The sequence below is a fragment of the Podarcis vaucheri genome, assembly GCF_965113315.1.
Source record: "Podarcis vaucheri genome assembly, chromosome: 4".
NCBI classification, from domain to species: Eukaryota; Metazoa; Chordata; class Lepidosauria; order Squamata; family Lacertidae; genus Podarcis; species Podarcis vaucheri.
In genome coordinates this window covers 15488168-15505287 of record NC_138762.1, presented here as the reverse complement: position 1 = coordinate 15505287, position 17120 = coordinate 15488168, and the positions used below count along the sequence as shown (strand labels likewise).

General features: G+C 45.1%; 1 protein-coding gene across 1 annotated transcript in view; it reads left to right on the top strand.

Annotated features, from left to right (window-relative positions):
* Window positions 1–689: 689 nt before the first annotated feature.
* The window catches only part of LOC309531572 (uncharacterized protein), a gene marked incomplete at its 5' end in the record, with an annotated part of 57137 nt that continues 40706 nt past the window's right edge, over window positions 690–17120 (top strand). Inside the window, 2 exons of the mRNA XM_082221164.1 lie at window positions 690–788; window positions 7316–7856. Coding sequence (XP_082077290.1) covers window positions 690–788; window positions 7316–7856 — 640 coding nt within the window. The remainder of the gene's footprint in view (window positions 789–7315; window positions 7857–17120) is intronic.

Genomic DNA, 17120 nt, shown 5'->3' with positions numbered 1-17120 from the left:
TAGCAGGCTTCAAATTAAATAAAAGGAAGACAAAAATACTAGTTAAAAATATGCAGGTAGATGAAATTGAGGAATTAAAAAGAGAAATAGAAATAGATGTAACAAAGAAGGTGAAATACTTAGGGATATGGGTAACGCCAAAAAACATAGATCTATTCAAAAACAATTACGAAACGGTATGGAAAGGAGTTAAGAAGGATATAGAAATGTGGGGCCGGCTCAGACTGTCATTCTGGGGTAGAATAGCCACAATTAAAATGTCGGTACTACCAAGAATTTTATTTCTCTTTCAAAATATCCCGATTATCAAAGGTACAAAGATATTTAAAACCTGGCACAGAGAGATCTCCAGATTCATTTGGCAGGGGAAGAAGCCGAGAGTAAAGTTTAAAATATTGACGGATACGAAAGAAAGGGGAGGCTTCGCCCTACCTGATCTGAAAATATACTATGAGGCATCTTGCTTATGCTGGGTTAAGACATGGATAAAATTAGAGGATAGGGAAGTGCTAGACCTAGAGGGCCACGATAACCGATACGGGTGGCACGCCTATCTGTGGCATGGGCGAAAGAAGGGCCACAAAGGATTTGGGAACCATATATTTAGGGGCCCTCTGCTGGAGGTTTGGGAAAGGTACAAAGACATGCTAGAACCCAGAACACCCCAATGGTTATCCCCATTAGAGGTTATGGCTATCAAAAAGATCAATATGGGAACCAACTGGGCAACCTATGAACAACTGTTAATGAAGGAGGAAGGAAAGTGGAAAATAAGGCCGTATGAGCAGGTAAAAACTCTAGTATATGACTGGCTGCACTACCACCAGATAAATGATATGTTCAGGAAAGACGCCAAAGATAAAGGCTACGCTGATAAAAATTCCAGATTCCAAATAGAGATCTTGGGAAATAACACAAAAATACTATCCAAAATGTATAAGTACTTACTGGACTGGAACTTAGCCGACGAGGAGGTTAAGGCGGTAATGACACACTGGGCCAGAGATTTCGGTCGTAACATTTATTTAGAAGAGTGGGATAAACTCTGGAAACAACATCTTAAATTTACGGCCTGTGTGACACTCAAAGAGAACCTAATGAAAATGTTTTACCGCTGGTACTTGACCCCGGTTAAACTAGCCAAAATGTACGGATCCTGTAACAAATGCTGGAAATGCAAGGAAAGGGAGGGGACATTCTACCATATGTGGTGGGAATGCCGAAAGGTCACAGAGTTTTGGGAGAGTGTATACAATGAACTGAAGAAAATGCTAAGATATACCTTTGTTAAAAGACCCGAAGCGTTTCTGCTAGGTTTGGTAGGGAAGGAGATAAAGAAGAAAGATTACAAACTGTTCCAATACGCAACAACGGCAGCAAGGGTCTTAATAGCTAAAAATTGGAAACAAGAGAGCCTACCGACAACGGAGGAATGGAGATCCAAACTATTAGATTATGTGGAGATGGACAGGATGACAGGTAAAATTAGATATACAAAAGATCAGAGGTTTGTTAAAAATTGGGAAAGTTTTACGAAATATCTGGAAAGCCTAATCGATGAACAAATAACACTAGTAGGTTTCAGAGGTGCTCTGTAAGAGGTAAAGGGTAATGCCAAAAGAAAACGGACGAATGAGAACGACTTATGGCATTACAAACATGGAAACGCGGATATACTGTTTATTGTTATTTTGGACGATTCGTGGAATGACTGAAGGAAGTCTCTTTTCTTTCTTTTGGTGAAATGATATGAGTATTGATACAGCTTATTTTGTGTTTTGACTTTTGTAAACCAATAAAAATTATGCATGAAAAAAAAGAGTAATACCCCTCCCCACCTTCTCACTATATAGAAGGATCTGGCAACTTCTGTTTCAGTGTATCTGAAGAAGTGTGCATGCACACGAAAGCTCATACCAAGAACTAACTTAGTTGGTCTTTAAGGTGCTACTGGAAGGAATTTTTTTATAATAACTGAACTACTCATGCATGCTGGAAGGTTAGTCACTATAGAAGTGACCTCCATAGACTTGAGAGGCTTCAGTTGCTCTATGAGCTCAGTTGGTAGAGCGCGAGGCTCTTAATCTCCGGGTTGTGGGTTCAGGCCACACATTGGGCAAAAGATTCCTGCAGGGGGTTGGACTGGATGACCCTCATGGTCCCTTATAACTGTATGATTCTATGATGGTGTGGGGAAATCGTCTTGCATTTATGGGCAGCAGGAGCCCACAGCCAGGTCCACATAAATATAACATGCACCAAAAAGCATCCCAGGCCAGCAAAAGCACCAGAATACGCTGTAAGATTATCTTTAGCAGTGGGCAATTGTCATGTGACTTCCTGCACATCCTGGACCAGATCCATAGCCTCACCTGCTGCAGAGCCTAATAATGCCAGATCTCCTTTAGCAGTGATAAAAAATGGTGAGAACTGCCTCAAATATGCTTGCCAATAACAACCCCTATGGAACACCAGGAAGTCCTGAATGCTTTTTGCCCTGCTCTCTGTCTTGCCAATGCAGTGCCCATGCACCTAGGAGTAAGGTTCTCCTCCTTAATGGGTTAGCTTGCTGCACGGCTTTGCAAAGCGATGTTTTGTGGAGCAGCCGAATCAAAAGCTTCTGAACACTTGGACAGCTCCTGGGACTGTTGGTGGAGCCTTCACCCAGTTTGTGCAGCATTTCCCTTGCACAGCAGACATAGCAGGGGACTTCATGGCTTTTTGCACTTCGGGGGTGGGGGTGGGTGGGGGTGCTTTGTTTATCCTGAGCTCTTGCATACATTTGTCTCTCTGCAGCTCTAAGCGCTCACTGCTTCTTCAGCTCGGCAAATGTTGACAGCACAAGTAAGGGTCAAGTGAGGGTCTCTTAGCAACCTAGCCCTCAGTGAGTTTCTGAGTTTGCTCCACAGACAACAGGATTCACATCAGTCTGCAAAACCACAAGTTTGTGTAATCGCCTTTAAATCTCTGCCACAGAGACCAATGCTTCCCCACCCAATTCCATCTAACCTCTTGTGTCTCTCATAAGTCACACTTCTTTTCTTTCTTTTGGAGCAGAGCAAGCCTCAAATTTGCTGGGAACAAAAGACATCTATTGCTTTTCAGCTTCATCAGTGAACTGAAAGATACCGAAAACCTCCCTGGCCTCTTCTCCAGACACATTCAGGAAAAGGGCAGATTGGAATCTGTCCAAAGACCTGCTCCCACCTTATCCAGTTCTTGGTCACATTGCTCTGAAGCACCAGCTGCCCCAGGGACTCTGTTTGTCCCATAGTCACTGTGCTGGGGTATCAATGGAGAGCAAGACCAACTCTGATACCATATAATATTCCTAAGTGGCATCAGATGTAGAGCTTATCCACAACTCTGTTTGCCTCTATCGGAAACCCAATATTTAGGCCTGAATTGGAATAAATGGCAATTGGGTTCCTTCCCAGAGTGCTATTTGTTCCAATTTATCACTAAAGAGTGGGTTTTCTGGGGGGAAGTGGCAGGGCAAAGGCAAAACTGCCTAGAAAGCACAGGGACTAGCAAAAGTGTGGACGACTTCAAAGTCAGTAAATCATGCTTTGTTATATTAAGTCCAGATATTAAATGTGTTGCTTGCAGAAAAACACCCCTCTTTAGGTCCTGGAGGTGTTGCTGAACATGATTAGAGATGACCAGCAAGTTAAAGGTGTACAGGTCGGAACTAAACACTATAAGTTAAGAGCGTTCGCAGATGACCTTGTATTGACTTTGCAGGAGCCAAACACTAGTACAAAAAGAGTGTTGGAAATAATCCAACAATTTGGGCAGGTAGCCGGATTTAAATTGAATAAACAAAAAACTAAAGTCTTAGGGAAAAACCTAACAGATATGGAAAAGAATAAGTTTCAAGAAGAGACAGGTCTGACGGTGGTTAAGAAGGTGAAATATCTAGGGGTTAATTTAACATCTAAAAACTTGAATCTGTATAAGGACAATTATGAAAAATGCTGGTCAGAAATTAAAAAAGATCTAGAAATATGGTCAAATTTGAGATTGTCAATGTTAGGCCGAATTGCAGTGATTAAGATGAATGTATTGCCTAGAATGTTATTTTTATTTCAAACTTTGCAGATTATTGACAAGATGGACTGTTTCAAGAGGTGGCAGAAAGACATTGCGAAATTTGTCTGGCAGGGCAAAAAGCCCAGAATAAAATATAAAATATTAACAGATGCAAAAGAAAGAGGGGGATTTGCCCTGCCGGACTTAAAATTGTACTATGAAGCAGCAGCATTCTGCTGGCTGAAAGAGTGGATGCTCCTCGAGAATACAGATATCTTGGACTTAGAAGGTTTCAATAATGCATTTGGCTGGCATGCATATCTATGGTATGACAAAATCAAAGTGCATAGTGCCTTTAAAAATCATATTGTAAGGAAAGCGTTGTTTAATGTTTGGATGAGATATAAAGATCTGTTGGAAAACAAAACCCCTAGATGGTTGTCACCCTTAGAGGCTAAGGCCCACAAGAAAGTTAATATGGAGGACGGATGGCCAAAGTATTGTGAGATCTTAGAACAGGATGGAGAGAAACTGAAATTAAAGAGCCATGAAAAACTAAAACCCAAAGTACAAGATTGGCTCCACTATTATCAAATAATGGAGGTTTTCAAACAAGACAGGAAAATTGGCTTCCAGGTGGAAAAATCAAAACTTGAGACAGAATTGTTAGAACCCAATACTAAGAATTTGTCAAGAATGTATAACTTGCTGTTGAAATGGAATACACAAGACGAAACAGTTAAATCAGTTATGATTAAGTGGGCACAGGATATTGGTCATAATATTATGTCTGCTGACTGGGAAAGGTTGTGGAACACTGGTATTAAATTTACGGCATGTAGTGCTTTAAAGGAAAATGTTATGAAAATGGTCTATAGGTGGTACATGACCCCAGTTAAGCTAGCAAAAATTTACCATTTGCCTGATAATAAATGTTGGAAATGTAAGGAAACTGAAGGTACTTTTTATCATCTTTGGTGGACATGCCCGAAGATTAAGGCTTTCTGGGAGATGATATATAATGAAATGAAAAAGGTATTTAAATATACCTTCCTTAAGAAACCAGAGGCCTTTCTCTTGGGCATTGTCGGCCAATTGGTGCCAAAAAAGGATAGAACTTTTTTCATGTATGCAACAACAGCAGCAAGAATACTGATCGCAAAGTATTGGAAGACACAAGATTTACCCACCTTGGAAGAATGGCAGATGAAAGTGATTGACTATATGACATTGGCGGAAATGACAAGCAGAATTCGTGACCAGGGAAAGGAGACTGCGGAAGAAGATTGGAAGAAATTTAAGATTTATCTTAAGAACTATTATAAACTTGATGAAGCTTAGAATGTCGAGATTTTACAGAGAGAAAGGGTTGCAGTAATATAAGATCAGATTAAGAAAGGACTATGATGAATTAGGATGGGAAAGAACATTTATAAGTTGCTATAAAATTTGGACATGAGGATGCAGAAAGGGGAGGTATGGGGAAGTCCGAGGAAAGAAGTCTATGAAAGGACATTTTGAAATTATATTTGTTTGTTTGTCTGTTTTTCTTTTATGTTTGTTTGTTATAAAAACTTTTGTAAAACTAATAAAAATTTTATAAAAAAAAATAAAAAAAAAAGAAAAACACCCCTCTTTAGTTATTGGCTTTTAAAGAGGTGTCACAAAAGGGCTGCAAAGTGTCAGATATTGAAATTGTTGTGGAGATGTGTTTGTGTGCTTGCTGTTGTGCCGTTTGTTGCTCCACCTCACAGGGACATAGGAAGCTGCCTTAGTCTGAGCCAGCCCGTTCGTCCATCCAGCTCAGGATTGTCCCAAACTTTTCCCCTGCCTCACGGACCACTTTAAAAATGCAGAGAGTCTTAGAGGACAGCTTCTGCTTCTTTCAGCAATTGCAGCATGCCGCCCTACTTGCTATATGACTCTTAATCACATTGATATTGCTTCGCTTATTTTTCATGTTGCCTTTTATTATATTGCAGTTTAAATTCCATACAGTGCCACAATAATAAAACACAAGCACCAAAAAGAAGCAATAACGACGAAGTTAAAAAAAATAATGTGAATATTTCACGGACTGCACCTGCCATTCACAGATGCTGCACCTGATGTTCTTCAAATCCAATGGCAACTAACCACGACATTATTATTATTATTATTATTATTGCTCTTCTCTCCATTTGCACCAGGGATGCAGGTAGCACTGTGGGTTAAACCACAGAGCCTGGGACTCGCCGATTAGAAGGTCGGCGGTTCGAATCCCCGCAACGGGGTGAGCTCCTGTTGCTCGGTCCAGCTCCTGCCAACCTAGCAGTTCGAAAGCATGTCAAAGTACAAGTAGATAAATAGGTACCGCTCCAGCGGGAAGGTAAACGATGTCTCCGTGTGCTGTTCTGGTTCTCTAGAAGCGGCTCAGTCATGCTGGCCACATGACCCAGAAGCTGTACGCCGGCTCCCTCGGCCAATAAAGCAAGATGAGCACCGCAACCCCAGAGTCGGCCACGACTGGACCTAATGGCCAGGGGTCCCTTTACCTTTACCTTACCATTTGCACCAGTTCACTAGTGTGGTGTAGCACTCAGAATGTCAGACTAGGGTTCAAATCCCCACTAAGCCACAATGAAGCTTGTCGTCTTCAGCGACAGCACCATCTAAACCAGGGTTCCCCAAACTCAGGTCTCCAGCTGTTTTTTTTTTTGGACTACAACTCCCATCATCCCTAGCTAGCAGGACCAGTGGTCATGGATGATGGGAATTGTAGTCCAGAAAAAACAGGTGGCGACCCAATTTTGGGAAATGCTGAGCCTCTCAGGGTTGTTGTTGGAGTTCAAATAACGAGGGGGAGAACCAGGCACCTTCAGCTCCTTGGAGGAAAAGGTGGGCTAGAATTTAAACGCAAGAGAATGGATTTAACAATAATTAGAGCCTGTCCTACCACCCAGGCGAAGAGAGCTGATTCGCAGTGTCACGAAAAGGCCAGGAAATTGTTGGTTGCTTAATTGGTCATTGTTGTCTTCTGCGCACTTCGACGCCCTTCAGGAAGGAAGGCGCTTGTGTGACTTAAAAAATTCAACCCCCTCCCCACCTCAGGTCGTCACCAAAATAACTTGGATATACATTGGGCTGCCTGCAGTGCTGGCCCTACTCCGAGTAGACCCATTGGAAGGAACGAGCCGAACTTGGCCACGTTTCTGAATCCCAACGCAACTTGACGTGGTTGAGGCGGGGAGAGGAGGAGAAATTTACGAGTCGCCCGCCTCCCCCCTCCCCCCCCCTGCTGCAGCAAAGTGGTTTGGGCCAACCCCCTGACCCGAATCCCGAATCCCACTCCTCGGGCGGAACCACTGGAGAGAAAGGGGCTGCAACTTCGGAGCCACGGCGGCGCGCGCTGACCCTTGAGGGCGCCAAGAGGCTTCTCCCCTCCCCCCCTCCCTTGGAAAGTGGGCGGGGGGCGGAAGGACCCCTCCCTCCGTCTCTCTCCGCCCCCCTCAGGTATGGAGTTCCTCAGGAAGCGCCTCAGCCCCGCCGCCGCTCGCCGCGGAGCCCGCGCTTTGCGCCCGAAGGAAGGCGCGCGCTGAGACCCGCGGCGGCGAGGGGACTTTCTCTGCCTTTCTCCCAGAGATGCAACCATCGCCCGGGGTCGGCTGAGGCTTCTCTCGCCAGCCCCGCTTCTGGTCGCCGCTGCTACCGCCGCCGTTCCTCGCCGCAGCAGCCGCCCCTCGGAGCCCGGAGGACCATGCTGAGGGAGGCGGGCAAGGAAAAGACGCCTCCGGGGCTCTGGCTGCCGTGGCTGCTGCTCCTCTTTCCCTCCTCCGCCGTGCACGGTGAGTGGCCAGCCCGGCTCGGGAGCATCGGGGAAGCGGGTGGAAGCCGGGGCACCCCTCCCCACCCCGCCTCGCCCCTGCCCCATTTGGCTCAGTACTGCCCGCACTGACTGGCAGCGGCTCTCCAGGGTTTCAGGCGGGTGGGTGGGTGAACACACTTGCAGCGGTTCTCAACCTGTGGGTCCCCAGATGTTGTTGGACTACAACTCCCACCATCCCTGAGCTCTGGCCTTGCTAGCTAGGGGTGATGGGAGTTGTAGTCCAACAACATCTGGGGACCCGCAGGTCGAGAAAAGCTGCTGGAGCGGCCAGGGATTGAATCTGCATGCCAAAGGGGTGCTCTAACCACTGAGCTAGGGCACTTCGTTTGCTGGGAGATGCGTTTTCCTTGCCTAAGGCATTATTTGTCCGAGGTCACTTGTTGTGGCTGGAGTCAAGGGGCAGGGGCCCAGTCTAGGTTTGTTTCTGCACAGTCTGCAGCAAAGAATGTTTGTTGGGTTGGATCTGGATGTGCGGTGCAAGTGTTGTTGTTGTTGTTGTTTAGTCGTTTAGTCGTGTCCGACTCTTCGTGACCCCATGGACCAAAGCACGCCAGGCACTCCTGTCTTCCACTGCCTCCCGCAGTTTGGTCAATCTCATGTTCATAGCTTCAAGAACACTGTCCAGCCATCTCGCCCTCTGTCGTCCCCTTCTCCTTGTGCCCTCCATCTTTCCCAACATCAGGGTCTTTTCCAGGGAGTCTTCTCTTCTCATGAGGTGGCCAAAGTCTTGGAGCCTCAGCTTCATGATCTGTCCTTCCAGTGAGCACTCAGGGCTGATTCCTTCAGAATGGATAGGTTTGATCTTCTTGCAGTCCATGGGACTCTCAAGAGTCTCCTCCAGCACCATAATTCAAAAGCATCAATTCTTTGGCGATCAGCCTTCTTTATGGTCCAGCTCTCACTTCCATACTTGTGGTGCAAGTGTAGCCATGCCTATTCCAAAGTAAGTACCAGTTTTCGGTCTGGAAATCAAACCTTATGAGGAGCAGTTGAGGGAGCTGGGTATGTTTATTTTTTTATTTTTTTATAAAATATTTATTAAAGGTTTTAAAGAATATAACACCATACACATACACAACCCAAAAACAGTCAAAAACACCAACACCAAATTGAAAAAATACACACAGAACAAAAGAAAAAAAAATCATATAAAAGACATACAACGTAGTTAGGTTTCATAAACCAAATTTCCATAACCCTCTTTTCAGACTCCCTCACATCTCCCTTTCCTGTGTTCCCATTTACAAAATCATGTTCAGCAATACTTCACCTTCTCTCAAATCTTGTTTTAATTTGTACCTTTCAGCTATTATGCCTCCAATTTTACCCTTTGTTATCAAATATTTAAATAATTAAGCTTGACATAATATTCTTCAAATTTCACCTTTGTTCTTATAGTTCGGTTATTTTCATACTTCTTTCCGCTAAGTTACTAATGCCAAGTTATCTTTATATCCTGCATCATGGGAGCTGGGTATGTTTAGCCTGGAGAAGAGGAGACTGAGAGGGTGGTATGAGAGCTGCCTTCAGATATCTAGAGGGCCGTCACATGGAAGATGGAGCAAGCATGTTTTCTCCTTCTCCAGAGGGTAGGACTCCAATCAATGACTTCCAAGTTATAAGAAAGGAAATTCAGGCTCGATGTCAGGAAGAACTCTCTGATGGCAGCTGTTCTACCGCGGAAGGAACTCCCTCGGAAGGCAGTGGGCTGTTCTTTCTTGAAGGTTTCGAAGCAGAGGTGGAATGGCCATCCATCTGTCAGGGATTCTTTACTTGTGATTCCTGTATTGCAGGGGGTTGGACTAGATGACCCTCAGGGTCCCATCAAACTCCACCATTCGATGGTTCTCTGAATTCTGTGGAGCATACTCTCGGGCATGTGGGGTTAAGATTGCAGCCTTACTCCTTATAAAGTGTGCATTAGGTTTGCAGGGCAAGAAATTCTACACCAGGCTCACTTGTGAGTAAACATCTGTAGGACTGTACTTCTTGGCTGTGTTCACACTCCCTTTGACTGTGCACTCACTGCATTCCCAATGCTGGGTTTTTAATCTGCGTTTGCGTGACATTATCCAGAATGCATGTGTATCCTGTACTTTGTTATAACACACTAGTGGGGACTGTCCAGCACAGACTGGGATAGCATAATTTGTGTTTTTGGACCAACACACTAAAAATCAGGTGAAGTCACTCCAAATTTTGCTCCCACCTCCACCTCAGGAACTCTGGTACCACATCTGGCGGCGATATCACGAGCAGCGGTCAAACCAATGTACAAAAAACGAAGTCACACCACAGTCTCGGTTTAAGTGTGGTGTCTTGATCCAAAATAGCACCCAGCCAACAAAGACTGTTACCCCCAACCCCCTTGTGCCAAGTTTGGCAATGAAATCTCAAGAAGCGGCCAAACCTATGCCAAAAAAGTTGTGTTTCAGTCCACCCTCCTGGCACCCAACTATCAATGTACCCCCCCCCCACCTCTGGAACCCTTATGCCATGTTTGGTGACAAGATCTCAAGAGGTGGCCGAACCTATTCCAGAAAAAAAAACGAGCAAAATCACGGCAACGTGTTGTTTTGGTCTGCCATCTTGATTCAAAATGGCAGCTAGAATTCAAACACTGATGAAGACCACCTTTGGAAAACCACATGCCAAGGATCTCAAGAGGCACCTGAACACCTGTAGAGAAAACACGGATATACAATGTCAAACTATACTGTGGTTTGGATGGGTTGGTTCCATAACCAGCTTCTTCCCACCAATTGGGAGTCTTTAAGCTGTTCCTAATTCCCTAATTTGTTGCTAGCCAAGGTGTGAACATCTTTGCATAAAGTAAAGGTACTTTTGCTCCCCCCCATAACACCTGCTGGTGTAGAAACAAACAGAATGACACTAATGATGCCCTGCTGATGTAAGCAGCTGGCAGTGACGGACCTTAGGGTCTCAAATTCAGTGGAACTCTGTGACACCAAAATTGGATGCCCCCTCCCTCTCACCTTCCATTCAAAGCCATGGTTGTGCGCCTCCAAAGCTCTGTGCCCAGGGCAACCAAATCAGTCGCACTCCTCTAAATACGCAGCTGGGGGTAGGAGGGAAAGAGCTCTAGAATGCAAGGGAAGAACAAAGTACCTCTGCTTAGGGCATTAGTTAGTCATGGAAACAAACCCATATGTTATAGTTATTTTTAAATCTTATTTTATTTCTGTATATAGTAAAAAAAAGAGAAAAGAAATCCTTCTCCTAGGGTAGCATTGCACAATATAAAAATAAAATAGGGATGAGAAATTATCACACTAATCATCACCGCAGTGTTTACTTAGGAGTAAGTTTCCTTTTGTCTAAGTGAGCCTTACAGTGTGATCATAGCCATGCCTACTCAGAAGTAGGTCCTGTTTAATTCAGCGGGGCATGCGCCCAAGCAAGTAAGATTAGGGTTGCAGCCTTACTCCCTAGCATTAAGTGTACATTAGGCTGACAGCCCAAGAGATTTTTACTTTCCTTTTTCTGTCCCACTGCTGGGACTCTGTTGATAAGCTTCGGAAGTAAATTGTGGCTGGAGCCAATCCCAGGAGCAAACTGTTCACAGGATGATAGCTTTCCGCAGTTATTAATTCAGCTTAATAGCTTTAAACACACACACCTGGGGGAAATGTACTTTTCTTACCTGCCATGGTGAATTTAGTGTTTTGGTGACTGTGCGTGTTTTCTTCCATCAGTGGACTTGCTTGCAAGTCATTGAGGAGAGGTTTGCAGGTTTAGAAGCAAAAGCAGAGCAATTTCATGTAGCTCTACAAAAGAGCACTCCCAACCTGCAAAATTCCTGTCGCTACACATCCATCCTCCTTGTCGATTTCATAGTTTGTGTGCCAAAGAGAATTTCAGCCACTGCAAATTTTCTCATCTCTGCACCGCTGCAATGTGACAAGATGTACTGCCAAAATTTACCTTCTGCACAACTGTCAAGGGTTCAGTAGCCCAGCCTCCCTTTTTAATCTGGTTATCTTGAGGAGAGGAGATGCAGGCATAGGCAAAAGAAGGGCTGTATAAGGTTGCCAGCTGTTTGGCAAAAATGACATGACCTGCTATTGCGCCTTTAACAGCTGCAGAAATGAACAGGGAAAACTGTGTGTGTGTATGTGTGTGTGCATAAATATATTCCGCCTGCTGACAAATGCGGATCAGACATCCATTAAAGACACAGCTACAGGAGCTGCTTAAGAAGCTGCCAGCCCTACAAGACTTTTAACTTTGATTTTTGGAATGCTGTAGGGTTGCAGCAGATGCTGAGCTTTGGGTTGGCAAGTCGTGGGAGGAAGCTTCATTAGTAAAACCAACTTCTTTCCAAGGGAGTTTTTGCTGAGCCTTTGACACCCAGGGTGTCTGAATGCAGAATAACACAGGACTCCTGTGCCTTTTCTTTTCTTTTCTTTTCTTTTTTAAAAAGTTTATTATTTTACACTGATATACATTAAGCTCATATAATATACCATTTACATCAAAATCTATTTATCCTGGCGACTTCCCATCCTTACATCTGTCATGGTCTAATTCTCTCTCCTACCTGCTGCCTGTCCAGCCTTATCTGTTTATCTAAATCCTATATTATAATCTTTTCTTGCCATTGCTCATAGGTTTGAAATTTCATTTGGCTGTATTGCGCTCTTATATAGACTGAAAAGGTTCTTGGTTCTTCCACATACTGTATACAGTGGATGCTCGAGTTGCAAACGTGATCCGTGTGGGAAGCAAATATCAAATATGACTGTATTTTGTCTTTCTAATTCCTTATTTTAGTTGTGGGTCCCACCATTTCTAAGTACTCTCATAGCTTGAGTACTCATTCCTATTTCATTGGGATTTCTGGTGCTTTCCATTTTTTTGTGTAGAGTACTCTGGCTTACCAACTTTTGGGGGGATCTCTCCTCCACGTAGGGACGTGGGTGGCACTGTGGGTTAAACCGCAGAGTCTAGGGCTTGCTGATCAGAAGGTCAGTGGTTTGAATCCCTGCAACGGAGTGAGCTCCCGTTGCTCGGTCCCTCCTCCTGCCCACCTAGCAGTTCAAAAGCACATCAAGTGCAAGTAGATAAATAGGCACCGCTCCAGCGGGAAGGTAAATGGCATTTCCATGCACTGCTCTGGTTCGCCAGAAGCGGCTTAGTCATGCTGGCCACATGACCTGGAAGCTGTATGGCGGCTCCCTCGGCCAATAAAGCAAGATGAGCGCCGCAACCCCAGAGTCGTCTGCGACAGGACCTAATGGTCAGGGGTCCCTTTACCTTTACCTCTTCCACTTATTCCCAGAAGAAATACTCCTGGCTTTTTGGGTATATCTATTTTGAACATCTCTTCTAATTCGTTATACATCATCTTGAATAATTCTGTTACTTTTTTGCCATTCCACCAGGTATGGGAAAAGGTACTTTCCACCTACATACACTCCCAACACTTATCCGAGACTGTTCTATACATATTAGCCCGCTTGCATGGTGTCAAATACCATAATTTTCCTTAATGGCATAACAAGCAGTGAATTTTCATAGATTAGTGGAAGAGGGTCACAGCAGGCAGGTGAAGCTTTCAGGCGAGGATGAGAGAAGCTACAGTTTCTCCCTTGGCTAAAGTAAGGAAGGCACAAAATCCTGACCAGCCTTTACAGTCCTGCTTCACCCTGTTGCACTTTGCATTAGCGAACCAATATTGCAGAGCCCATAGGAAGGAGCCCCAAACTGGCTAGTTTCCTTCTGTGGTGCTGACTGCCAAGGCCACGGAAGTCCCAGCAGCATCCCCCATCTGTGTTTGCTGTGTATTTGGAAGAGCGTCAAAAGCAAATCTGAAAGCCTTTATGAGGCTGACTTGCAGGTGCTTAATTCATGCCAAGGCTGCCTTAGAACTTCCATGAAATGCAGGTGAAAATTGTGCAGCACTGGACGGAGGGCAGGGAGACCCAGGTTAAAATCCACACTCAGCTGTGAAGCCGACTGCTTAACCTTGGGCCAGCCACCATCTCTCAGCACAGCCCACCCTGTGAAGATAAAATGAAGGTTGTCGAGAGAACCATGTCAGCTTTTCTGATTGTCTTGGGGCAAAGGCAGGGGATAAATTTAGTGAGTGTGTGAATCAGAATAATAAATAGGGAGGGAAATATATAAGAACTAAAATGAGAGTCCCATGGACTGCAAGAAGATCAAACCTCTCCATTCTGAAGGAAATCAGCCCTGAGTGCTCACTGGAAGGACAGATCATGAAGCTGAGGCTCCAAGACTTTGGTCACCTCATGAGAAGAGAAGACTCCCTGGAAAAGACCCTGATGTTGGGAAAGATGGAGGGCACAAGGAGAAGGGGGCGACAGAGGACGAGATGGTTGGACAGTGTTCTCGAAGCTACCAGCATGAGTTTGCCCAAACTGCAGGAGGCAGTGGAAGACAGGAGGGCCTGGCGTGCTCTGGTCCAGGGGGTCACGAAGAGTCGGACACGACTAAACGACTAAACAACAACAAAATAGGCTGTGCCCCCCTGGGCATGTGCAGAGTGGCTTTGTCTCTGTAGTGAGCAGCAATGTTTTGCCATCACCATGCATTGGGTAATAAAGGAGAAAGAAGGGTTTTCATCTCGGAAGGTGAAAAATTCCAAGACGTTTTGCGTCCTGCTCACCTTCCTTCTGAACCCCTCTGTTCCCTCAACCTTCTTCTTCTTCTCTGGTGATCACTTGTAGTCGTGTAAGATTGTCTCTCATAAACAGAGTTTTAACAATGAGTCCGTAAATGATTGTGGAGGCCAGTTCTGGATCTACGCATCTACGCATCCTTTCACAGTGGGGACATAGGTTTCCGGGCAGGAGTTGATCACGGTGTGGATTTGCAAGCATGCCTTCCTCTTAGCACGTTTCCCCCTTGCGTCCTGAGTTTGAGTGTCTTCAAAGCCCATGTCACCTTTGGTAAAGGCTGTTCTCCCATTGGAGCGCTCGCAGGCAAGTGTTTCCCAATTGTTGGTGTTTATACTACATTTTTAAAAATTTGCCTTGAGACAGTCTTTAAACCTCTTTTATTGACCACCAGCATTACACTTTCCTTTTTTAGTTCAGAGTAGAGTAGTTGCTTTGGAAGACGATAACCAGGCATCTGTACAACATGACCAGTCCAACGAAGTCAATGTTGAAGAATCATTGCTTCAACACTGGTGATCTTCGCTTCTTCCAGTATACTGGTATTAGTTCGCCTGTCTTCCCAAGTGATGTGTAAAAATTTTCGGAGACACCGTTGATGGGTTCTTTCGAGGAGTTGGAGATGGCGTTTATTAAAGACCAGCAGTGAATAAGTAGAGGTGGGGAGACACGGGGATTGCAGAAGCGCCTCCCATGTGCGTTCACTCTGTCCTGTTTGGCCACATGAACGGGACTTCAGAAAGAGCTGGATGTGCTGCTCACTAAAGCAGAATGGACACGCACAATTTCCTTTCTTAACTTTTGCAAGTTGGCAAGAGATTTTTTTCATTTTAAACCCGATGGAGACGAATCTGTATGGAGCAGCTTTACTCTTTATAACAAAGAGATAAACAGATGTGCAGTTGCAGCCAGGGATATGTTTTAAGCTGCCTCTGCAGGTAAGCTTAGGCATATACTTCCCTTTGATAATATTATGCATGTGTGATGCAGCATTACTAGCCGGCAACTGAATGTGGAGGAAGAGCCTTAACTGTTTAACACTGTCTCTAACAACACCAAGGAAGCAGTGATGTTGTCCCAGGTCTGGCAAGTGCTTGCATTGCTGGGGTTTTCAAATCACGTTGCTGCTGCTACTGGAAACAAGCGATTCTTCTTCCCTGCACAAATGAGATTGTCACACCCATTGAAAGAGGATCGCAGTTCAACCCAAGCTGCTCCTTAGTAATGATAAACGTAGGAAGTAGATAAAAAGAAAAACCAGGTTTGTTTTTTTAAGGCACATCTACACTACAGGCTTTCAGGTTTTTTTGCAACTGCTTGGGAACCACCTTAAACTATGCTATCTGCCATGTTTAAATTTTAAATTTTGTTATATTTTGACTTGGAACTTCTGCAAGCCATGCCGATTCCTCCCTCCCTCTTTTATTTGGGGTGGTGGTGCTGAGGAATATAAAATACCAACATTTTTTTTTCTTGAGAGCTGGTGTAGCTACGACAGAGCTACAATTCCTGAAGGGAATTAAGACTACTGGCGATGATGGCTGTGTGCTCTCCCACACTGTTGGAGGCAGTGTGCTTCTTAGTATCGGACACTGGGAATCACATGTGGGGGAAAGTGTTGGGGCATGTGCAGAGTGCATTCAGCGCGCCAGCGGAAGCATTAAATTGGACCCAGGCCAATCGCCGGTCGGAGAAGACAGACACCAGGCAGCTCAGTATATTTAGTGGCAGGTAGTTTGCAGAAGGTGTTCTCAGCAAAAGTTCTCCCAGCAGAAATAGACCTATCTGGATTCCACCATCCCAAAAAACCCACGCTACAAATGCAGGGCTACTTATACCCTCCTTTGTGCTGAATCATTGGCATCAGCCTCTGCCTCTTACCCCATAAGCTCCTGACCTTGTAGGTGCAAGCTATTAACCCTAAGCCCTGGCTTTTCTCCCTGCAAGCATGAACTTACTCCAAGAGAGAGTGCCGTTGCGCTCAAGCCCTGACCATGAGTTTCCTACAGGCATCCTATAGTTGGCCACTGTGAGAAAAGGATGCTGGACATGATAGGCCTTTGGCCAAATCCAGCAGAGCTGCCCTTACGTTATTAACGGTTGTGGAGAAGAGGAACTGTGGCTTGCGAAGGGTGCCGTGAGTAAAGTCAGCCCTTATTCTCTTCATCTCGCAGTAATGGGGAGAGAAGAGCAAAGCTGAGAGAGTGTCAGTTGCCGGAGGCTGTTTAACGAGTTCATTGTTTATTGCCAAACTGGTCTTGATAGCAACATTTATTTATTCATTTATTTGGACGGCTGCCCCATGCCTGTTCATGGAACTCTCTCCCGAGTGATGTAGGACACGGGTGGCGCTGTGGGTTAAAGCACAGAGCCTAGGACTTGCCGATCAGAAGGTTGGCGGTTCGAATCCCCACAACGGGGTGAGCTCCCGTTGCTCAGTCCCAGCTCCTGCCAACCTAGCAGTTCGAAAGCACGTCAAAGTGCAAGTAGATAAATAGGTACCGCTCCGGCGGGAAGGTAAATGGCAATTTCGTGCGCTGCTCTGGTTCACCAGAAGCGGC